The 24574-nt window shown below is 39.3% G+C and overlaps 1 protein-coding gene across 1 annotated transcript in view; it reads right to left on the bottom strand.

Moving 5' to 3' along the window:
- The window catches only part of LGR6 (leucine rich repeat containing G protein-coupled receptor 6), a 188369-nt gene that overhangs the window by 15565 nt on the left and 148230 nt on the right, over positions 1–24574 (bottom strand). The window contains exons 7-12 of the mRNA XM_070748943.1: positions 12152–12220; positions 11019–11090; positions 8278–8349; positions 6477–6542; positions 3645–3716; positions 202–273 (exon numbers count right to left, since the gene is read on the bottom strand). Of these exons, the coding sequence (XP_070605044.1) occupies positions 202–273; positions 3645–3716; positions 6477–6542; positions 8278–8349; positions 11019–11090; positions 12152–12220 (423 nt within the window). The remainder of the gene's footprint in view (positions 1–201; positions 274–3644; positions 3717–6476; positions 6543–8277; positions 8350–11018; positions 11091–12151; positions 12221–24574) is intronic.

Genomic DNA, 24574 nt, shown 5'->3' with positions numbered 1-24574 from the left:
TTTGGGATTAAGCAATGAAAAAAGGGGAAGACACTCTTAAGTTAATCACCAGGTCACTATAATAGTTAAAATGTCCATATAATTTACTCAGCAATAAAACCAAAGTGGTTGGCCATGGTCTTTTTCTGGGATATTTTTCAATCACCCCCAGGCTTAAATGTCCGTGGAGAACATATATTTGTCCTATGCAATATAACTTACAGCTTGATGAGGGAATGAAGTGTCAGAAAAGCTTCAGAGTGGATAAACTGAATGTAATTCCAACTCAGGTCTCTGCAAAGCAAAATACATATTATGATGGAAGATATGCTTTATAATTTTCCCCCCACTTGCTGCTCTCTAAGTAGCAATTTTATTTACAATAATTGATTTATATATAATCAATTTTGTTGTCTGGGAATCATCAGAATTATAATACAGCATATTTCGAAAGCATGAGAGAAGTCAAGTGTATGACTATAGATGCTTTGCATACTTTCCCATTATAACCAAAGCCTGTATGCTCAATTATTGGGATGCCAACTTCTTGAAAGTCAAAGACAATTTCTGAGAATTCCTGAATTGTGTTCAGAGAAATTCATGTCTGTATGACAACTTATGGATAACTTCTCTTTTGCGGAATATCTGTTTTTATTAACCACATGTGTTTATTGCAACTGTATTGGAAATCCATTTTTAGCAGCCATATTTCTTTACCTGACTTTGTCTACATTCCACTTTCTATACATAAATACCAGCAATGGGTTGCTCCTGGTTCGGCCCAATTCTAAGAATCGGCAGTGCTGGTGGCGGGAGGTGGTTCCTTTCTAATGCCGCAATCCCTTAATACAGTTCCTCATATTGTGGTGATCCCCAACCATAAGTCTAGTGCCGATTCTTCCAACAAAGCTGTAATCTGATTGGCAGGAAGGTCAGAGGGACACCCCCACTGTAAATGCCTGATTGGTCGGATTGTAAAAATATGTTCCAAGGCACCTGAGTGGAAACTTTAGTTCCTAACACCATGGGAAATTTGTCTTTTCCTATGGTCTTAGGCAACCTCTATGAAGCGATCGTTCGACTCTCAATGGAGTCCTGACCCTCAGGTTGAGAACCACTGATCTAAACTTTAGATAACAATTACTATCAGCTTGTGATGATTTGAGCAGTGGCAAAATTGCCTGGCACTGGATTTTAGATGTAGTAGGGAATTCTTTAAAAATAATAAATTTTGAAATATCTGATAACACAACAAGCTATTTGAGGTGGCCAAATAATTTCTGGCGGGGAGGGGGAACCCTTTCTATAACAAAACTGATTTTAGAATTTCCAAGGACTTCTTATTCCCAATTGCGCCCTTTGCATGCAAAATGATTTCCAGGTCAAAACAAATCAATGGATACTTAATGATAGAACTCTCTCTCAGTGAGGAGATAGAGTAGATTTTCTTTTCCATCCCTATCTCTCATTATACCTGGCAGTGCCCCATATTTGATGAATGAAAGAAAACTCAGGAACTGTCAAAATGGCCTAATTATTTGATGCCCTCTCTATAGTCATTGCTTTCCATATTCCATTGCTTTTCCTAGGTCATGTATCATCCTTAACTCAGGGCTACCACAAATAGACTTCAAAAATATGGTGACTGATAGATTATTTACTGTCGTCTAGTGTCGGCATCCAAATATTTTCAGCCCAAATACAACAATACAGACGCATAAAGAGCAATGCACGTGGAAGCAATTCTCCATACGGCGGCTTACACAAGTTGTCCGCCATCGGCATTTTTGCTTCTACTATTATTCCATTTGGGAAAAGCTCTTCGAAACCGAACCATTTTTCCTGGTTTGTCTTTTCCCAAATTTTAAACTTCTAATGTGTGTGAGAGAGAGAGACTGTGTGCCTCTGTGCACATTTGACTAAGTTATGTAATCTGTTAAGATATTCATTATCTGGGAGAGCCATGTTAACGAACTCAGCCAATGAATAGGCATAGCAACTAAGTCAGCCAATAGGAGCTAAACACTTCTGGGTCTGTGCAGAGAATCAAAATTGAAACTTAAGCTTAAGGTTAGGCGTGGTTCAGCCCACTCTGCTCTCTGTCCACTCTGAATTTTGAACTAGAAGCTACTTATATTTTACTTGTAACTGTTGCTACATTGAAGAAGAACTCTGCAAATGGTATTGTAGATTCATCTGTTATGTTTATAAAAAAAGGAATGAATCCAACTGTGTGTGCTTCTGGAATTGCTTTTTCTGCAACAAACTCTGATATGGTGCTTATTAAAATATTTATTTATTTGTTTGTTTGTTTTATCCAATACACAATAATACACAATGAGGGTTATAGAGGATATAATCAAGTAGAATGTATTAAAGGGGGAATAGAGGAGAAAATATCTTCTAACCCATATTCAAAAACCTTTAGTCAGGAAATTGGGGCAGAAATCAACACCCAGGGCTTTGACATTAAAAGAATCAGCATATAATTACTTTTTGCAGAGCAGTTAAAATAGTTGACAGGCTAGCAAGGCAAATTAATGGTGAATCTTGTTCATTAAATATTTTGTAGATTAAAAAATTGCAAATATTTTGGAATGTGCATCAGTTTCTCCTCATGTTTGTGATTTTTTTCAGTGGTGTTTGTGTGAGAAAGATGGCACAACAAAATCAGCTTTCCCCAATATGATGCCTTCAAGACAAGCAAAATTTTCACGCCACAAATGCATACCTAGCACAAATTACCCTACTCCTCCAGACTTCAAATACTAAATCTAGAAAATTTACAACTACATTGTCTCTGAACTGATTTAACTGTTGTTCATAAAATCATACATCATAATGTACTCCCTGTCAGTGACTACTTCACCTTTAACAACAACAACACAAGAGCACGCAATAGATACAAACTGAATGTAAATCGCTCCAAACTTGACTGCAGAAAATATGATTTCAGCAATAGAGTGGTCACCACCTGGAACTCCTTACCTGACTCTGTTGTTGCTTCCCCCAACCCCAAAATCTTCAACCTTACATTATCTACAATTGACCTCTCCCCTTTTCTAAGAGGTCTGTAAGGGGTGTGCATAAGTGCACTTATGTGCCCAATGCCCCTGTCCTACTGTCTTATTATCCTTTCTATTACCACGTTCTACCTATGTTATGTTATGCTATGTTAATATGTACTATAATACTATACTTGTTTGACAAACAAACAAAACAAACAAAGCAAGCAAGCAAGCAAGCAAGCAAGCAAGCAAGCAAGCAAGCAAGCAAGCAAGCAAGCAAGCAAGCAAGCAAGCAAGCAAGCAAGCAAGCAAGCAAGCAAGCAAGCAAGCAAGCAAGCCATGCTGGCTAGTGATTGAAAGAGTCAGAAGACATATATTATAACCCAACATTTCTGGAGAGTACAAGGTCGAAAAGACTTATTTTGTGTTCATATTTTCAACTCATTTTATAGAGTGCTTTTGTAGGCCCGAGTCTATGCTTAACTGTATCAAATGTTGGGTGACCAGGGGCTAACAGGCCAACCTGTTTGAAGAATTATTTCTATAATTGAGCCTGCAATCTGGTCAAGAGCACAAAGCCTTTCTCAGTTCACAAATCGCCTGACTCTTTCCTTCTATCACAGAAGGCCCCCAGAGCTCCCTGCTGGCTGTACTTACAGGGAGCGGAGGGCTGTGAGCTGCCCAAAGGTGTCTGCTCCAATTTCGTGGATACAGTTGTGCTGAAGGTCACTGCAAAGACAGAAAGATTGCAATGAGAGAGAGAGAGAAAACTCGCTTCGCTGGCAACAGAAGAAAGCACTTCTGCGAAGAAGGTTACATCTATTAAGGGTTGCATGGGATTCAGATTTCAAGAGGAAAGTGGGTCAAGGAACATACCCACCCAGTCCTCTCCCACCCTTTCCCCCCTTGAAGAGCCTCAGGCTTGGGGCAGCGCACCATTCAAGTCGAAAGCGTGCCAGTAACAACGTTTCTTTTTACCAAGAATTCCCAGGCCCCTTCAACATCTGTTCCTGCTATGGAGCTTGGAGAGCTCCATGACACCAGATGATATTCCCAGCCACAAGAATACCATATCGAAAGGGAACAGGCAGAAAACACTGGGGACTCTGTGCTTTCATGTCTTGCTTTCACTGTAACCTTTGTAACTCAAACTCAGTTATAATATATTTTGGAGACTCCCATTATTCTCAGCAGAACAATACAAAGATTAATTCAAGCTTTTATGTTATCTACTGGGCACAATAAGAGAAGAAGGTTTGGTTTTGGTTTGGTTTATTGTCACTGCACCTCGTACAACAAAATTAAATGCCATGTTCAGTGGTACATTATAACTATAAAAATAAAACACTAGCACACATCCTTCACATTCTATGCCACCTTGCAGTATCAAACCCTTGATACTGCATTAATATTGCACTATACAATAGAATTCAATATACTGTGGTTCCTCTACTTAAGAACTTAATTCGTTCCGTGACCAGGTTCTTAAGTAGAAAAGTTTGTAAGTAGAAGTAATTTTTCCCATATGAATCAATGTAAAAGCAAATAATGTGTGTAAACCCATTAGAAAAGGAATAGAAGCTCGGAATTTGGGTGGGAGGAAGAGGAGGAAGAAGAGGTGGAGGATAGTTTCTGCCAATGGAAGAAGGTGAGGTGAGGGGAATAAAAAAAAATCCAAAACTTTAAGGCTTAAAAAAAAAGAGGGACTCTGAAGCAGCGAGGAGGAGCACGCGCCTCCCATACACCCAGCGTGAGGCTGCCTCCCATACACTGTACCAGAGAGAGAAACCCAGGGGGAATTGCAGGAAACTGGTTGGGCCTTTGACGCTCTTAAATTTCCTGGGAAATTTTTCTGCGCTTGGGTTCTTTAAGAAAATGGTTCTTAAGAAGAAGCAAAAAAATCTTGAACACCAGGTTCCTATCTAGAAAAGTTCTTAAGTAGAGGTACCACTGTAGTTACTGCCTTGAGATAGAAGCTGTTTTTCAGCCAATTTGTCCTTGATTTTATTATACTGTACTGTCTGCCAGATGGTAATACAGTAGTTCAAAAAAAAAAGGGGTGCCCAGGAAGAGATGAATCTTTAAGAACGTTTTTATTATTTATTTTGATATTTATTAGATTTATATCCCCCCCCCTCCAAAGACTCAAGGCGGCTTATAACATATAAAAACAATTACAATAGCTAAATCCAATTAAATTAAAATTAAACAAACAATCTAAAACCCCCAACTGTGTTAAAATCAGTCATACCCATTCAACAACAATCATACAAACATTCATTGGCCAGGGGGCTGAGATAGAATCGCCCCAAGCCTGGCAGCCTAAGTGAGTCTTAAGATTCTTGTGAAAGGCGAGAAGGGTGGGGGCAGTGTGAATCTCCGATGGGGGGGGGAGCTGATTCTAGAGGGCCCACAGAGAAGGCTCTTCCCCTAAGCCCCAGCAAGTGACATTGTCTAATTCAGTGTTTATCAACCTTGGCAACTTGAAGATATCTGGACTTCAACTCCCAGAATTCCCCAGCTGGCTGGGGAATTCTGGGATTTGAAGTCCAAATATCTTCAAGTTGCCAAGGTTGGGAAACAATGGTCTAATTGATGGGACTTGGAGAAGGCCGACTCTGTGGAACCTAACTGGTCACTGGGAACTTTCTTAAGGCAGCGGGAGCTATAAAACTATAAGCGCCTTGGTCTTATTGATGTTAAGGACCAAGTTATTGTCTCCACACTATGAAAGCAACCAGTCCACCACATCTTGAAGTTGGGAGGTCAGAGAGTGATAGAATAAGAGGAAGAACGTTTCTCCCTCCCCACCAATCTCTGAGATATAGAGCGCTGGTGAGACCACATTTGGAATACTGTGTTCAGTTCTGGAGACCTCACCTACAAAAAGATATTGACAAAATTGAATGGGTCCAAAGATGGGCTACAAGAATGGTGGAAGGTCTTAAGCATAAAACGTATCAGGAAAGACTTAATGAACTCAATCTGTATAGTCTGGAGGACAGAAGGAAAAGGGGGGACATGATAGAAACATTTAAATATGTTAAAGGGTTAAATAGGGTTCAGGAGGGAAGTGTTTTTAACAGGAAAGTGAACACAAGAACAAGGGGACACAATCTGAAGTTAGTTGGGGGAAAGATCAAAAGCAACATGAGAAAATATTCTTTTACTGAAAGAGTAGTAGATCCTTGGAACAAACTTCCAGCAGACGTGGTTGGTAAATCCACAGTCACTGAATTTAAACATGCCTGGGATAAACATATATCCATCCTAAGATAAAATACAGGGAATAGTATAAGGGCAGACTAGATGGACCATGAGGTCTTTTTCTGCCGTCAGTCTTCTATGTTTCTATGTTTCTATATGAAATTTTGAGAGGAATCCAGACTAGGCCACCTTATTATACCAGGTTTAACCTCTCAGTTCTTCACACATACCCACCAGATGCTCAGTAAGATCTGGGAATTTCACAGCAAAGCTTACACTTACATTTCTTCCAGCTTCTGGCACTGGTGGAAACTGGGCAGTTTCTCAATGTGATTGTGCGCAAGCTCACTGTGTGGAAAACAACAAAGGTTAGAACAAAGCCAGTCTTCTTAAAAGGCCCTCTTGGCATGCACATGGTACACAGGAAGGGAGTGCATGACCTCGGGCTATGCAGCTGGGGAAGCAGGAAACCTCACAGACAGGTAAATCTTCTTGTACCCAACTGATGCTTGGCACCGTTCCTTTTATTCATTTCATTATCCGGTTTCTGGTATTATTCTTTGGTTATCCATTTCTTATTAATTTGTCTATTACGCCCAATTTAATTTAAAAAAACAACTACCAGTGCTATAAACAACTCCTGTATACTGTTTCTCCAAGACAACAGAGGGCTTTGAAGCCCTTCAATAACAGCCCAAATACGGAGGTACAGTCCAGCAACAAGTTCTCTATCGCTGCTTTAGAAGATGACAAACGCACATTGTCCCCACATGTTAGAGCAACGTAACATATGCTTTCATGATGCTTCTATTTATGTAAGGGATTTTTGAGTGATGTTCAAAATAACATAACTTAAAAAGAATAGAACAAATAAAAAAGGTTCTGCAGGGACACATCTGAAATATTAATCAATGTGATGCCATTACATCACTTTAAACAGCTTTGTTAGTGTGCAGGAAATGTTCAAGTGCTCGGTTCTAGAGTCCCCTCTACTCCCCTGGTGTCTCAATTGCAGCAGGGTTTCCATCAACTTTCACTAAAGCAAGTTTATTTTTCAGATATGATGTTTTTCTCTCTCTCCGCCCCCACCCTTGCATTTTTGCAATCAGGGGTCTCAATTTATGCAAGAAATGTGAAAAAAGAAACAGATATAATCGTACAATTCCCTTATTATCAGTTCCTGGAATGAAGAAAGGAGGCAAATGAAACACTTGTCAATCAGAAGTGTTGGGTTCCTACGAGTACGTTCAGGTACGCAAAACCAGTAGAAAAATTTTGATTCCCCTCCCCCTTTTTTCCCCTTCTGGGCTCTGGGTATGTTTTTTCTATTGCAGTAAATGAGGTTGAATGTGAATAATTTTAGAAGAGCTGTGCATGTGTGTATGTGTGTGTGTACATACACATACAGATTATATAGTAGATAATGTATATTTTTGTGTGCCTGTGTGTAATATGTATGTACACATATGACATATATATATAGAATTAAATAGTATATTTTGGATGTTCAGTAATAGTAAATAGATAGGGAAATTGTATCTGTTTGAGGTGAGGAGAGGCCAGGCATCCTAACCGTAGCCCAAATCCTTGACGTGGGTGAGGTCACGTTGGCCACCTTTAAGCCAGTCACATGACCTTTAAGCCACCCCATATCACATGATCGTCAAGCCACTCCCACCTGATCACATGGTTGGCAAGCCACACCCATAAATAAACCACGTCTATGATATGGTAGTAAATTTTTTTGCAGCCCTTCACTGCATGTTTGTACAAAAGAACCCTTATAGCAATAACACTTATACAATGCTCAGCGCCCTTTCTAAGTGGTTTACAGAATCTGCATATTGTCCCCAACAATCTGGATCCTCATTTTACCCACTTCGGAAGGGTGGAAGGCTGAGTCAGCTTTCAGCTTGGTGAGATTCGAACTAGCCAATTGCAGGCATCCGGCAATCCACAGAAATAGCCTGCAGTACTGCACTCTAACCACTGCAGCTCTTATATCTGATTGCTTATACACATGTGAATGGTGTATTGGTAATAAAGGCAATTCTCCAAATCCTGAAGAAAGCAAAATACTCACAGAACGCGTAGGCTAGCCAACTGCTGACACATTCCTCCAGGAAGCAAATGGATCCCAGCCTGGGTTAAAGTCCTGCAGGAGAGGGAGAAAGGCAGACTTCACACCAGGGTTTACTTGCATATAATGGCTTAATTTCCAAAACTGAAACGTACTCATTTATTTGAAGGAAATTATGAAAACAACACAAAGATGAGTTGGAAAGTTTTCTTTAGATTCCACCCCCCTAGTCTCTAAACTGATATAATCCTCTATTATCCCAGTAGAAAAAAGAAACTGGGAAACGTATATATAATTGGTTCAACAGCTGTTCTTAGGTTAAACAATGCAGGATAATGGTACTTTTCCAGATATAGGAAGATACAAAGATTTATGTGAGGTGGCATTGCTAAAGATGATGTGCAAACAGGCTTTTTCTGTTTTTCACTTTCTTCAAAGATTATGTGTTTTGGAACAGGGATGGGAAAACTGTGGTTCTCCAGATGTTTTTCAACTAAAACTCACAGCTGTCCCAATCTGCATCACTGAGGTAAGAAATGCTGGGAGACACAATAGAGCAACATCGGAAGGCAATGAGTGCGGAGTTTATTTATTTATTTATTTATTACTTGGATTTGTATGCCGCCCCTCTCCGAAGACTCGGGGCGGCTCACAACATGTAAAAACAAATCATAAGTAATCAAACAATTTAAAATTTTAAAGATTTAAAAAAACCCATATACTAACAGACACACACACAGACATACCATGCATAAATTAAACGTGCCCAGGGGGAGATGTTTCAATTCCCCCATGCCTGACGGCAAAGGTGGGTTTTAAGAAGTTTACGGAAGGCAGGAAGAGTAGGGGCAGTTCTAATCTCCGGGGGGAGTTGGTTCCAGAGGGCCGGTGCCGCCACAGAGAAGGCTCTTCCCCTGGGGCCTGCCAACCGACATTGCTTAGTTGACGGGACCCGGAGAAGGCCCACTCTGTGGGACCTAATTGGTCGCTGGGATTCGTGCGGCAGGAGGCGGTCTCGGAGATATTCTGGTCCAGTGCCATGAAGGGCTTTAAAGGTCATAACCAACACTTTGAATTGTGACCGGAAACTGATCGGCAGCCAATGCAGACTGCGGAGTGATGGAGAAACATGGGCATACCTAGGTAAGCCCATGACTGCTCTCGCAGCTGCATTTTGCACGATCTGAATTTTCCGAACACTTTTCAAAGGTAGCCCCATGTAGAGAGCATTACAGTAGTCGAACCTCGAGGTGATGAGGGCATGAGGGCATGAGTTACTGTAGCATCTGATATCAAATGAGGGCAGTTTGACTGCTTCTTGACCATAACAGAAATTTGAGTGGGCAAAATATGCATTTTGGGTCAGAAATGATGACATTGGCAGTATCTTTCTGTCTTAGAAAGTTCAGTGATACCTCATCTTACAAACCCCTCGTCATACAAACTTTTCGAGATACAAACCCGGGGTTTAAGATTTTTTTGCCTCTTCTTCCAAACTATTTTCACCTTATAAACCCAAGCCGCCGCCACTGGGATGCCCCTCCTCCAGACCTCTGTTGCCAGTGAAGCGCCCGTTTTTGCACTGCTGGGATTCCCCTGAGGCTCCCCTTCATGGGAAACACCACCTCCGGACTTCCATATTTTTGCGATGCTGCAGGGGAATCACAGCAGTGCAAAAACGGGTGCTTTGCTGAAAATGGAAGTCTGGAGGTGGGGTTTCCCAGCGAGGGGAGCCTCAGCGAAATTGCAGCATTTCCGTGTTTTTGCGATGCTGCAATTTCGCTGAGGCTCCTCTCGCTGGGAAACCCCACCTCCTGGGAAAACCCACCTTCCGTTGCCAGCGAAGCACCCGTTTTTGCGCTGCTGGGATTCCCCAGCATCACAAAAACACAGAAGTCCAGAGGTGGGGTTTCCCATGGAGGGGAGCCTCAAGGGAATCCCAGCAGCGCAAAAACGGGCGCTTTGGCTGGCAAAAGGGGTGAGTTTTAGGCTTGCACACATTAATCGCTTTTCCATTGATTCCTATGGGAAACATTGTTTCGTCTTACAAACTTTTCACCTTACAAACCTCGTCCCGGAACCAATTAAGTTCATAAGACGATGTATCACTGTATCTTTCTGTCTTAGCCGCCCCGAGTCTTCGGAGAGGGGCGGCATAGAAATCTAATAAATTATTATTAAATTATTATTAGAAATCAGTGATGTAACATATTCACACATATTTATTTTATTTTATTTATTTATTTGTGATACAAATATAGTATGGTAAGATGTTTAACATAATATAAGTATAAAGTATAACAGCATCCACAGCAAAGCACAATGATGCCAAAATGACAATATGAATTTGGTGGCATCATTATGCAAATAAAGGCCTCCAAGATGTCAAGGTCCTCCTCGAAAGCGATAGACTTGTGCAATAGTTGCAACCTGATGTCTAATCTGAATCTCATAACTGGAAGCAATTGCATGAGGGTATATATATATTTTTTCTCCTTCCTTCCTCTCTCTGGGGCTCTCTCACACAGGGATGCCCATAGGTGGGGAAAGCAAATGATGAAGGTCCTGCAATGTTATGACACAAATGCCACCTTTATGCATATGATCTCAGTAAGAACGTTATTTATATCACAATACTATTCTGCCATTCGGGCACGATCAGGATTAGTACAAATGCTTATGATATGACTTGTAAAGGCTGGAGATCAAGAAATGGCCCTGAATTTTACGGTGCTGTTTCTTACATAATCTGAAGGACAGGATTTCCAGCAAATGCTTTCTCTGGAATAGCCTGGATGTTGTTGTTATGGAAGCCCCTTTAAACAAACAAACAAACAAAAATGCTAGGATGGTTAAAAGAAACAGAGCAGGAAAACTAAAATCATGAATAATGATCGAATGGGACAAATGGGCAGATTTCTTGTTTGCTGAATCCACATGTCTGGAAGCTGATATAAATCATGCTTCTCAGCTGCACGAACATGCAAACATATTAATAATTTCATTTTATTTGTCAAATAAGCCATTCATGCATCCTGCATGAAAACAAAATTTGTGTTTGAAACCTCCAGCTATTCCATGAATATAAGTGTGTTTGTGTGTATAGTTTTATGGGAAGGGAATATGGAATGAAAATTGTAAACCAAATACCATCATTCACTTTTTTAATAAATCTTATTAAATTTTAACAAATCTATCATTAGAGTATGGATTATCACGTACAAGAGACATCCTCTTTGCTCAAAGAAGTCAACAAAGTAAACTTGAGAGTCTACATCTGTATCCTGGGAGCAGTGGAATTTCATGTCACCCAGGCAACTTCCAGTTGAGTGGATTACAGAAACTGGAAGCATCATCGACATAATTAGGAGCATACCGATATACCTTAATGCCTGGGAAATCTACTCTTGAGATGTCACAGATTGTCCATGTCATAAAAGAATGAATGGACTTCAGTGAGGTGGAAAAGAGAATTCTACCGAAAGTAATAATTAGAAGCCCAAAACTTTTTCTGGGAGCAAAGAAACAGCAGGAGCAGCAAAGATTAGCCAAGAAAAAAGGAAAGCCTATCCCTGTTAGTTCCGTGAGCTTTTAATGTCTCTCTCCACACTTATACACATAAGTGTGTACATATCCTTGATCCCTGAGGTCAAAACCATCATTAATAAAACTCCCTGCTGGTAATTAACAGTATGGAAGTTTTACAATACACTAATGATGTCTGTGAAACATTTACTGCCATGCTGGATATGATCAAGCAGAATTATGGAGAAATGGTGAAAGAATGCCCATTGGGATGGTAGTTTAACCACATTAGAGTTGAGTCCAAATAATCTGTTTGAACATTATTCTTACAAAAAGAAAATAAAAGTCTTACAGCTCTTGAAGTCTATTGAGTGACTTAATCGCCATTGGGAACTCCATCAGCTCATTATAATTTAGATCCCTGGGAGGAAAAAAAGTCAAAATCAACATTAAGAATCTTGAAAAAGCTCACCAGAGTGTAACATATTACAAAGGGTTAGGAACAGTTACTAGAAAATGAGTTTTCCAGAATCCTTCTGTCACATGACTTTAAAAACCATGATATTTCTAAGAGATGTTAAAAGAATCATTTGATCTGGGCCCCAGTAGCCTAGAATCTCATAGGGAAATTGTGGTTTTTTTTGGCTCTATAACAATTGTTCCTGGTACCTTCCTTTAGATATGTCCAGACTGCCATTTTACTTTAATCTAATATTTTAGTATCCTCCTCTATTCCCTTTATTATCCTAAAATAATGGAAATATAGGAAAATATTTCTTTTTCTCAATCTTAGAGTCTCCAAGTTTGTTGAAAACACACCTGGTTGATGATTCTTGGAATAGTAGTTCAACACATTTGGAGGCTCCCAGGCCAGTAAAAGCTGCTTTGGTGTATGTTTAAATGTTACACTTGCTTTGTAACTCTCTTCAACTGCAGCAAGAAGCTACCGTAATACAACAGCCTCAGTATTTGCTGCCAGGACAAGTGATGTATGACAACTTTAAATACATGTAAAGAATGCACCTGTCATTCTAATAGCCCATCATTTACTTACCTGGTTGACAGACAGGTATTAGATAGATTTTCCAAAAGAGATAAAAGTCTAAAAATATGTTATTCCCTCATTGGACGTGTTATGTATGACCTAGTTCCTGGATCTTCGAAAAAGGTCAGAATACCCAAACTCTGATAAATATTTTTTTCATATAATCCTACCTTTAATTGTTTATTAATTAATTAATTATTTGAATTTATATGCCACCTCTCTCCACAGATTTTGGTTATTCCATGAGCTTGTAAAATTGCTCAAATGATCAAAGGATTTTGATGCTGGACTATCATAATATCACATAGATGAGCATCATTAAACATTTAAGGAGAAAGTGAGATTATACATGATCTTTGTGTGATAAGCTCTTATTTTCTTCATTTTTTTCAGTATCTTAATTTATGGACTTGAAATAATCCAGATTTTTGTAGAGGGGGCTCCCCAGAATTCTACTGTTAAAATAATGGCTTAATGAAAATATTGTTTACATTGGTATAAAAGCTTATCAGTCACAATAATGTTTTTAACTTTGGGCTTGGATGGATGGATGGAAATAAATGTACCCACATAATTACAATTTTCTTGACATTGACCATTTCAAGGCCAAGTATTTCTTTCCTATGATATAAGTTATTTCTTTTACATGAGAATAAAAATTTGGTACAAATTAGCAAATCCCAAAGGTTTTTGACATTGTTAGATTAGCGCCATTTCAGATAAACTTTTTATAATTACTTCTAAGGAATCAAAACATGAAAAAAATGTTTTGTTATAGAGAATATACCTGATGCCAATAAGTTGATAAGAAAACCAGTTTGTTTTCTCTTTATATATAGTAGCTTGCTAGTGTTGGTAGAAATATGAATTTTTTTCCCTTCCGTATTCCCCCTTAAGTAGAGACAACTAGACACAAGAATTTTTTTCCCCGAACGCCATCACTCTACTAAACAAATAATTCCCTCAGCACTGTCAAACTTTTTACTAAGTCTGCACTTCTATTTCTACTAGTTTTTTTCGCATCATTCCTATCACGCTTTCCCTCCCAGTTAGGATTGTAACTTGTTGCTTGTATCCTTAAGACTTTTTATTAATATTGATTGCTTCTTCATTGCTTATTTGACCCCTATGACAATCATTAAGTGTTGTACCACATGATTCTTGACAAATGTATCTTTTTCTTTTATGTACAATGAGAGCCTATGCACCAAAGACAAATTCCTTGTGTGTCCAATCACACTTGGCCAATAAAGAATTCTATTCTATTCTAGAGAATCATACCCCCATCAATACTGGGCAAGGTAAATTATTGTATATAAACCCCACATTCAATAGCACCGAGTGTTGGTGTATAACAAATAAGATACCCATCTATCTAGCTCTATAATGAAAATAATGCAAAGCAGAGTCTTCTCTGAATCCAAGGAAACTGGCAGCCCTCACTATGATCTATTGTAGAAATGGTAGACAAAACAACACATGACTTGACAATGAATATAATTAGCAACAACGCCCTTTTTGTGTGTTTTTATACTTCCTCTTAAAGTGCTCTGATCCAACACCATTTTTTTTAAAAAAAAAATGATGATTGTAATTTTGGCTTGCCTTTCTAGCCAACTACATGTACCTACAGGAATAGTTCTTCTCCATGAATAGTGGCATTCTTTGCGATGTTGAGAGCAAATATGAATAAAACCTCTGCTTGACTGAGAGAGTATACATGGCATTTAAAGCAGATCTGCGTAGAAAGAGGAGCCATCACTGCCTTTCTTGAAAAAAATTAAATTATATCAGACACAAACAATCTGTTTCTACAGCGAAGTAACTTTCTCACAGGTTACTCTTACAAATATAATTTTTAACAAGTGCAAAGTAAGAATGCTATGTATGAAGCCTTTGTAGTTTAAGCATGTGCATTTAGAGAAAATTGAATGGATACAGCTGCAGAATGGAAGGAAATAAATGTTAGTGCTGGAGGAATATTGACAAAAATCAACATATGCTATTAAAAAAATATATATATAAAGAATAGCATAGGTACAAGACAGATCGGGAGAGAGAACACATACACACACACAGCAAGTACTTAATTTGAGTACTTGATAAATCTTAGGTACAGGATGTACTTCAATATATGAAAAACATAATTTAAAAAATAACTACCATAGACAGTCTCTCTTTCACGAATGAGAAACCAAAGCCTGCACTTCTCTTATATTCATTGGGGTTGGTGGGGGTGGGGTTGATGATATTATTTATTGTTGCAGTAGTTGGCTATATTTAATAATTTTTGGATTTTTTTTACTTTTGTCAAGATAATTTCTAGGAAAAAAAGAATTATTGTAACGCAAATCTGAATCAAACAATTTCCTCAATTCTACAATACAGTACTTTGACTAACCTCAGGTCTATAGGATTCTCTCTCTGTCCACCATCCCTAAATTTTTGTCTTCCAGATGTATTGGATTACCAATCTGAGAATACTCAAAAAACATCTGGAGAAGATAATTTTATGGGAGGCTACTCACAGTAAACCCTGCCACTGAAAACTGTGCCAGAGACTTTTGTCTGTAGTACTACTGTGGAACTGATGACTTCACAAGGGCATTGTGTACAATAACAACAGCAACAATATTGAATTATTTATGGGCTGAAATAAAGATACCTTAGGCTATTAAATAAATGTTTTAAACTGAAATATATTACCGATGGCAGCAATGTAATATGCAACATGCATGATGTTAACTTTGGCAGGTTTTTCGCCATAATTCATAATATTTCTGAAAGAGACACTGTTCTAGGTTTGTTAATTCCTTCAGGCTGTGTAAGTAGACTATTTCAAACTGTGAGATCTCTTTTGCTTTTTTACTACAAGCCCTTGGTCCATACAATGGCAGCAAATTAAAATCCAGAGTTCACAGGTAAGACAACAGATAATTCAAGCAAAAGAAGAGAGTATGTCTAAGATAAAACCCAGCCAAGGATTCATAATTAAATTTATATTTCTTCCACCCCAGAAAAACAAAGTCCTGTTTTTCTGATGATATTTTCTTTGTTTCAATAGAAAAAGCTATGCTTGCTGTTGATATTATTGAACAATTGGGAATTAAAAAGATCTCACTTCTCTGCAATTATTAAGAGAAATTTCAATAATCCGTGAACTGATTAGCCTTTTGCTGTACCCATGAACACCCAAAGTTGATACGTAAATAAGCAATTAAGAAATCCACTATGAGAGATTTCTAGATAGGGTTGGAAATTTAGCCACATCATTATTTCAAAATTTTATTTAAATCAATATAGGCTCATTATTAGCTGCTCTGCACTTTTAATTCTCACTCCGTGGATACTGTTTATTTAGACCCGTAGTATGTTGTTCCTAGGAAAATATAATTTAGTCACTGGCCAGGGTTTACTTCAGTTTGGAAGGTGATTGATTGATTATCATAGTATCAACTAGATCAGGGGTAGGCAAAGTTGGCTCTTCTATGACATGTGGACTTTAAGTCCCAGAATTCCTGAGCTAGCATGATTGGTTTAGGAATTCTGGGAGTTGAAGTCCACAAGTCTTAGAAGAGCCAATTTTGCCTACCCCTGAACTAGACAATATCTGGAGCATTATTTACAGGGTGGATAAATATTGATGCTCTTTTAAAAAAAAATCAATTTCTTTTATTTAAATCAGATTTCAAGTTTCATTGCCAATACTAGGTAACCAATGATGTTACCTGGTTTGGAGAATGAAAGATACAACCAAGCTCAGAAAACATCAAAGACCCCACATTTCAACCCTGAGCTACGGATATTCTCTTCATCAAGTCACAGTTTCCCTGTTTCTTGTGTTGAATACAAAGGCCTCTTTTATGAGAAAAATCATTGAATAAAATAAAACAAGAAGAGAAAACTGAAGAATTTGGAATTCTGCCCCAAGCCACCAAAATAAAATTTTATTTCCCCCTTACCCAGACAACACAAACTAGAAATAAAATTTAAAAACTATGAAAAGAGATTGTTACCATTCATACTAACAGCCTTTTGCAGCTCAGCGATACTGCCAAAAATAATGAGCAATGGATGTGAGGAAAGATCATAAACTACTATGCAAATTTACAGCTGTCCAGTTAGGTTTCACACCTAGTATATCTTTTAAAATTGGAATCTTTTAACATTTCTCTCTTTCTCCTGGAAAAGTAAGATGCCAACTGAAGTTGTTATTGCTCTGGAAAACCTCCATGGACTCATATTTAGAACATGAATCTGTGTTTATTTAAGAGTAAAAGTAAATTGGCAGTAGCAAAATGATGATTGCTGGTTTAGGCTGCTAGAGTTATTACCTTGAACCAACAACACACAGCTAGAGTCTAATAATAACTTGTGAGGGGGCAGAAAAAGGGAAAATAAAAATAAGAAATCAAAAAGGGAGCAAGAGGTGGTGAAAGCTTCAGCTTAGTGTTTGGCCTTTTAGAAGCTAGTGGTTCTTCAAGCCAAAAGGAAACTGCATGGAATGGAATAATCACTTCTTCCATAGAACACACAACACATTTTCCAATGAACACACAGAACACCACACATTTGCAGCTAATGAACCTACTGATGCAGGGGTGGGTTCCAAAATTTTACTACCACTCTATGAGCATGGCTTAATTTTGTGGGTGTGGCTTGATGACCATGTGACTGGTTGGGAGTGGCTTGAAAGTCATGTGACTGGGTGGGATTGGTTTTACAATCATGTGACTGGGTGGCCATGTGACTGGGTGGTATGGCCAACTTGACATCACTCACATCATGGGTTAGGGTTGGGGCTAGGGTGCCTGGCCTTTCCTCACATCAAAGGACTCAATGAGATACAGAGTCCCTGTCTATTTATTTACTACTACTGAACATGCTATACAGTGGTACCTTGACATACGAGTCTAATTTGTTCCAGACCCGAGCTCGTATGTCGATTAACTCGCATCTCGAACAAATGCCTTTAGACTTTATTTTTCGCGTCGAGATAACTGGAAGCAAGGAATTATTGCGCCACCTAGTGGAAGCTCGGCTCGTATCCTGAATTTGAGCTCGGGTGTTGAACAGAAATTTTGCTCGCGTCTCGGCTTGTAACTTGGAATACTCGCATGTGGAGCAGCTCGTATCTAGAGGTACTACTGTACTATTTAATCTTATGTTCTTTTTTGTCTCTCTCTCTCCCTCTTCCTCCCCCTCGCCCCCCTCTTTCTCTTTCTTAATACCCTATTTGAACCCTCGACTCCACCCACCACAAATGGATTTTAAAGCACTTTAAAAAAATACAATAACTAGGGATGGGCGAACTGAACCCGCACAATTTGGGTCCGTACCGGATTTTGCGGTGTTCGGTATGCCGAACATGAACCCGACATTTTTTCAAACTTTGGGCAAAGTTCGGAGTCGTGTTTGGTGTTTGGAGCTTTGTCGTCACCAGCAGGTTGCTAAGGACGCCAAGGTGATCACTTCCTGGATTCCATGGAATCCAGGAAGTGATCACCTTGGCGTCCTTAGCAACCTGCCGGTGACGTCAAAGCTCCGCCCCCGGAATCTCTTCGTGGGAGGGATTCCCCGTTTGGGTTCGAGTTTGGGCGAATTTTGCGTAAAGTTCATCCGAACTTGCCGAACCCGAACACCATTGGGTTCGCCCATCACTAACAATAACCTGATCATTATCTTCATTTTGACTAATGTATCCTTACCAGGAAAACTGAAGTATTTATGAGCTTTAAATTAATCATATTTTTTAAATAGAAGATGAAGTGATAACATTGATAGAATAAATTTCTGCAGATGAAAAATTGTCAATTTCAAATTGTAATAATGGATATAATTGGCACAGTATGGTGCTATATATCCCTATGTAAATTTCATTGTCATTCATTGAAAGGGACCCCCCCTTTTCTCATTTGGTCTTATGGGAAGTAACACAATGGCTCAGCAGAAGATATTGCATTGCAATAGCACAGGCGTATATACTGCTTTACAGTGCTTTATAGCCCCGTCTAACAGAGTCAGCATATTTCCTCCAACAAATTGGGTTCTCGTTTTACCTCGGAAGGATGGAAGATGGTGTCAACCTTGAACCTGGTGACATTTGAACTGGCAAATTGAACTTCTACGTTTTATCCTTTTGTAAATGGACGTTTTATATTTTATTGCAAGTCATTCTGATTGTGGAAAAGTGAAATATGAATTATTTTAATAAATAAGGGATGTCCTGTTATATTGCCAGCACACCTAAAGATGAAATATTTTGTGCTAGTTTCTTTAAAGCATTAATGTGAAGTCAGAAATTATATTAATCCCATCATTGGAAATAATGACTAGTATGTTTTAAATAATAATTTGATTAATGGAAATTGGTTTTCTAGAAAAACATCTGGTAGTTCTAAGGAAGATTCTTGAGGTTTATATCCATATTAAGTCTGAAGATTTATAGGAAAGGAATGCTAAAAAAATAATTTATTATCATTATGGAACTACAAGTTTAGGCTTTATTTTCTGCTAAAAGTAATTAATGGATTTTTCCTGAACAATAAGGAAATACGTAGTTGCATGTACCCAACACTAATGCAATATTACTTACTGAACTTACTGAAGAAGAAAGAGAAATATATCCATAAATATCAATACCTGTCTTTTTCCCCATTTATTGAATAAATTTAACCTTTTTCAAGTCATGCTTAGAACTTGAATAATTGTGTTGCTGATTCTGAAGGAAGGGAACAGAAAAATAGACAATAATTTCTCAATTCCCTTCTCCCAATTAATCAATTACTTATCTATCTTCAAATTCTGAACACACAAAGAGATGGTGTCATCAGTGGTGGGCAGCACCTGGTACACCCAGGTGCGGGGCTCTGGTAGGTCGGTAGCCCAGGTGCACAACTCCAGTAGGTCGGTGGTCATGCACGTGTGCAACTAGTGAGATACCGGTGATTTTTTGGCTTTTTTTGCTTCCATGCATACGCGGAAACATAGAATTAGTCTAAAATCACCCAAATCTTGCATGCGCGACCGTCCTCATGTGAGTGAAATTTTGGAAATTTTCACCACTTTTTTGCTTCTGCGCATGTGCGGAAGCAAAAAATGCGGCAAAAGTTTGCCAAAATCTCACACAAGAGAAAAGATATGACAAACATAAAAAATAATTTAAAAAAAGGAATAGAAGAGGTTAAGGCAGTGATAGCGAACCTTTTTTTACTCGGGTGCTGAAAGAGTGTGCACACATACTATTGCACATGTGCGAGTGCCCACACCCATAATTCAATGCCTGGGGAGGGCGAAAACAGCTTCCCCATCCCTCAGAGGCCGCCTGGAAGCCAGAAACGGCTTGCTTCCCAACTTCTGGTGGGCCCAGTAGGCTCATGTTTTGCCCTCCCCAGGCTCCAAAGCAGACCTGGGTAAGATGCGGCCTGAGGGCCGGATGTGGCACACCTGCTGTCTGTGACCGGCCCGCGGAGGTCGGTCCAACTTTTCTAGATAAGACCAGGTGCTCAAGATATAATATAATATGTAATATGTAATATGTAATATGTAATATGTAATAATATATAATATATAATATACAATATATAATTTATATATTATAATTATATATATTATATATAATATATAATATAATTATAATTTATAATTTATAATTATAATAATATAATTAACTCAGTTCTACCCAATAATATACAGTATTGGGTAGAACTGAGTTAATTATATTAGTCCAGCCCTCTAAAACCATCCCAATTTCTCATGCGGCCCTATCGCAAACTTAATTGGCCTCCCCAGGCTCCAAAGGCTTCCCTGGAACTGGGGGAGAGTAAAAACGACCTCCCTCATCCCCCCGGAGGCTCTCCGGAAGCCAAAAATGCCCTCCCAGAGCCTCTGTGCAAGCCAAAAATCAGCTGGCTGACACACACATGCATGTGGGAGCTGAGCTAGGGCAATGGTTTGTGTGCTAGTAGATATGGCTCTTTGTGCCACCTGTGGCACCCGTGCCATAGGTTCGCCATCACTGGGTTAAGGGAATGGGATTAAAGGAGAAAATTAACAAGAAATGGAATTTTTGAGAAATCCAAAGAAAATGGTTAAAGAGGGAAATGTTAGTGGAAAGGTAGAAGGAAAATAGGGTTCACATTAGTAGACTTAAGGAAAATGTATCAATATTATCAATTTTGGATAGTTAATCAAGTTAAGGGGTTTTTATATTGGATTTGAAGATGATGATGTATATTATTTATAGAAAAATAAATTAGCAGAAAACGTGGGATGGGAAATTTGAAATACAGCGATCCCTCGAGTTTCGCGATCTCGATCTTCGCGAAACGCTATATCGCGATTTTAAAAAAATATTAATTAAAAAAAACACCACTTCCGCGTTTGGCTTCAGGACTCAGCTGGGAAGCGGCGCGGCTGTTTTAAAAGGTCGCAGCCGGCCTGGGGGGCTTCCCAGCACCCCCCCCCGAATCCCCAACCCGGGTTCGGGGGGGTGCTGGGAAGCCCCCCCCGGCCGGCTCTGACCCTTTAAAACAGCCGCGCCGCTTCCCAGCTGAGTCCTGAAGCCAAACGCCAAAGGCGAACTTCCGCATTTGGCTTCAGGACTCAGTTGGGAAGCGGCGCGGCTGTTTTAAAAGGTCGCAGCTGGCCTGAGGGGCTTCCCAGCTACCCCCCGAACCCCCAACCTGGGTCTTCCCGGCCGCCCATGCAAAGGGGAAACCCCGGCTCCTCGCTGATGCCCGCCACTCGCCCGCCCGCCAGCAAGAGGGGGAAGACCCAGGGAAGGTTCCTTCGGCCGCCCAGCAGCTGATCTGCTCGGTAGCGCAGCAGCAGCGAGGAGCCGAATGGGGTTTCCCCTTTGCATGGGCGGCGGGGAACGCAAACTCCACCATGTACGCATGCGCAGCCATAGAAAAAAAGGGCGCGCATGCGCAGATGGTGTTTTTACTTCGGCAACCCTACATCGCGAAAAATTGATTATCGCGAGGGGTCTTGGAACTGAACTCTCGCGATAATAGAGGGATCACTGTATTATTAATTGTGGATAGTCAATTAAGTTAAATATTTTTATGCTGATGATGTATATTGTTGATAGTAAAACAGAATAGCAGGTGGAATGTGAAAGAGTAATTTGGTTTAATTTTAAAGACAATTTAAATTAAGAGATGAAGTTGAAATGTAGTGAGATAGGAAATCTGACAAATGTATGTAGTAATGAAGGAATAACACAACTAATCAATGTTATTGTAAGAAATTTGATTTAGGCTGATTAGTAATATTACTTAAGTATTAAGAAGAAAATAAGTGGAGATAAAGAAATATGTAAAGCCAATAATAAGGCTGAAATGGAGAACAGAGGTATAATGTAAAATGGATTATCTATATAAAAATATATGTAAGAATGATCCGGACAACACTTTGTTCATAAAATATGTATGTTGGGGGTGGGGAGGGATTGTTGAATAAAAATTGCAATTAAAATTTATTTTAAAAAACCACCAATATGCAAGAACCAGAGAGACAAGGAGTTTCAAAGAATGGATTTGTTTTATGGCTCCAGAACATATTCAGTGTTATAGGAATTAAAAAATAATAATCTAGAACTGGTTTCAAAGTGGCAAAGAATTATTAGGTGGCAATATTCTCTGTTCATATTTTAATTTAGTGATGTATTTTCTACTTACTAAGTCATAACTAACCCAGGCACAACATATCATACTGAACTGTTACGAGAGAATCCAGCTAAGCAGAGATCCCTAACTTAATCTGTTATGTTCAACAAATCATGGCAAAGCCTCCTGTTTTGCTTAACGTCTGCTAGTCCAGTGATTTTCAACCTTTTTTGAGCCGTGGCACATTTTTTACATTTACGAAACCCTGGGGCACATTGAGGGGGGGGGGCTAAAAAAAGTTTGGACAAAAAAATTCTCTCTCTCTCTTCCTCCCCTTCGCTCTATTTCTTTCTCCCTCCCTCTTTCTCTCCCTTCCTTCCTCTTTCTTTCTCTCTCTCCATCCCTCTTTCTTTCTCTTCCTTCCTCTCTTTTTTGCTCTCTTTCTCTCTCCCTCCCTACGTCCCTCTATGTCTTTTTCTCTCTCTCCTCCCCTCCCTCTCTTTCTCTCTCTCTCTTTCTTTCTCTTGCTCTCTCTCTCTCTTTCCTTCTCTCTCTTGCTCTCTCTCTCTCTCTTTCTTTCTTTCTCTTGTTCTCTTTCTCTCTCTCTCTTGCTTTCTTTCTCTCTCTCTTTCTCTCTCTTTCTTTCTCTTGTTCTCTCTCTCTCTCTCTTGCTTTCTTTCTCTCTTGCTTTCTCTCTCTCTTGCTTTTTTTCTCTCTGAGCTTCACGGCACACATGACCATGTCTCGCGGCACACTAGTGTGCCACAGCACACTGGTTGAAAAACACTGTGCTAGTCGAAGAAGCCAAGTGAAGGATGAACATAACCTTATTTCACTGACCACAATTCAGAAGGATTTTACTTACTTACTTACCTACCTACCTACCTACCTACCTACCTACTTACTTACTTATTTATTTATTGGATTTATATGCTGCCCTTCTCCAAGGACTGGAGGCAGCTTACAACTGTATAAAAGAAACAATGAAATACCATAGCTAAATCCAATTAATTAAACTAAATAAGCTAATCTAAACCCCCTGATTTTGTTAAAAATTAATCATACCCATTCAAGCAACAATCACACATGACATTCACCGGTCAGGGGGCTAAGATCTAATTGCCCCAAGCTTGATGGCATAAATGAGTTAAGACTCTTACAGAAAGCGAGGAGAGTGGGGGCAATGTAGACCTCCGGGAGGAGCTGATTCCAGTGGGCCGGGCCCACCACAGAGAAGGCTCTTCCCCTAGGCCTCCGCCAAGTGACATTGTCTAGTTGACAGGACCTGGAGAAGACCGACTCTGTGGGACCTAACTGGTCACTGGGACTCAAGTGGCAGGAGGCAGTCCTGCAAGTAATCTGGCCCGATGCCATGTAGGGCTTTATAGGTCAATACCAACACTTTCCCAGTGAAATAGGTAATAAAAGCAAACTACAGTATTTGAGAAGCATATATATTACTTTGGCTGTTGCATTGTAACAAGAGTTATAGGTTTCTACAATAGTAATATTTAGCCCCCAAAAGACTGTGATGGCATCTTGTAAATGTCAACAATTGATGGTTGACTACGTCATGTAGATATCAACCATTTATCTACAAGGCAACTACTTCAGCTACTACTAAGTAGGGCTTGTTCTATCGCTTCACATTTGACTCAGATCTTGAACAAACCATCACTGCTCCCAAAAAGGTGTTAGTATCATTTCCCAGGATCAAAGCTGTCTCCTCTGTCTGTTTCTCCAGGCATTCCCTCACACTAAGCTCTGCTCTGTAATACTTCCTTGGAGTGTTTGTTCTCAGCTAAGGAAGCTTCTGAATTCCACGTGTTTTTAATTTTGGTTGAATTTATTTAACAAGTTGAAAATAAACCTCAGGGAGCTGGTGTCAGGCTCCTTACAAATTGTAAGGAGTACCATACAAAATGTACCCCTTACAAATTGAACTCCAAGGTATTGCTTTTTCTCAAAGAACAAATGTACAGTAATACCTAATCTTACGAACCTAATTGGTTCCCGGGGAAGGTTTGTAAGACGGAAAGTTCGTAAGACGAAACATTGTTTCCCATAGGAAACAATGTAAAATCAATTAATCCGTGCAACGAAAAACAAAATGCAAAAA

The sequence above is a fragment of the Erythrolamprus reginae genome, chromosome 3, assembly GCF_031021105.1.
Source record: "Erythrolamprus reginae isolate rEryReg1 chromosome 3, rEryReg1.hap1, whole genome shotgun sequence".
In the NCBI taxonomy this organism is placed as follows: Eukaryota; Metazoa; Chordata; class Lepidosauria; order Squamata; family Dipsadidae; genus Erythrolamprus; species Erythrolamprus reginae.
Note: the sequence above shows the minus strand (reverse complement) of the source record. Positions and strands in the feature narration are given on the sequence as shown.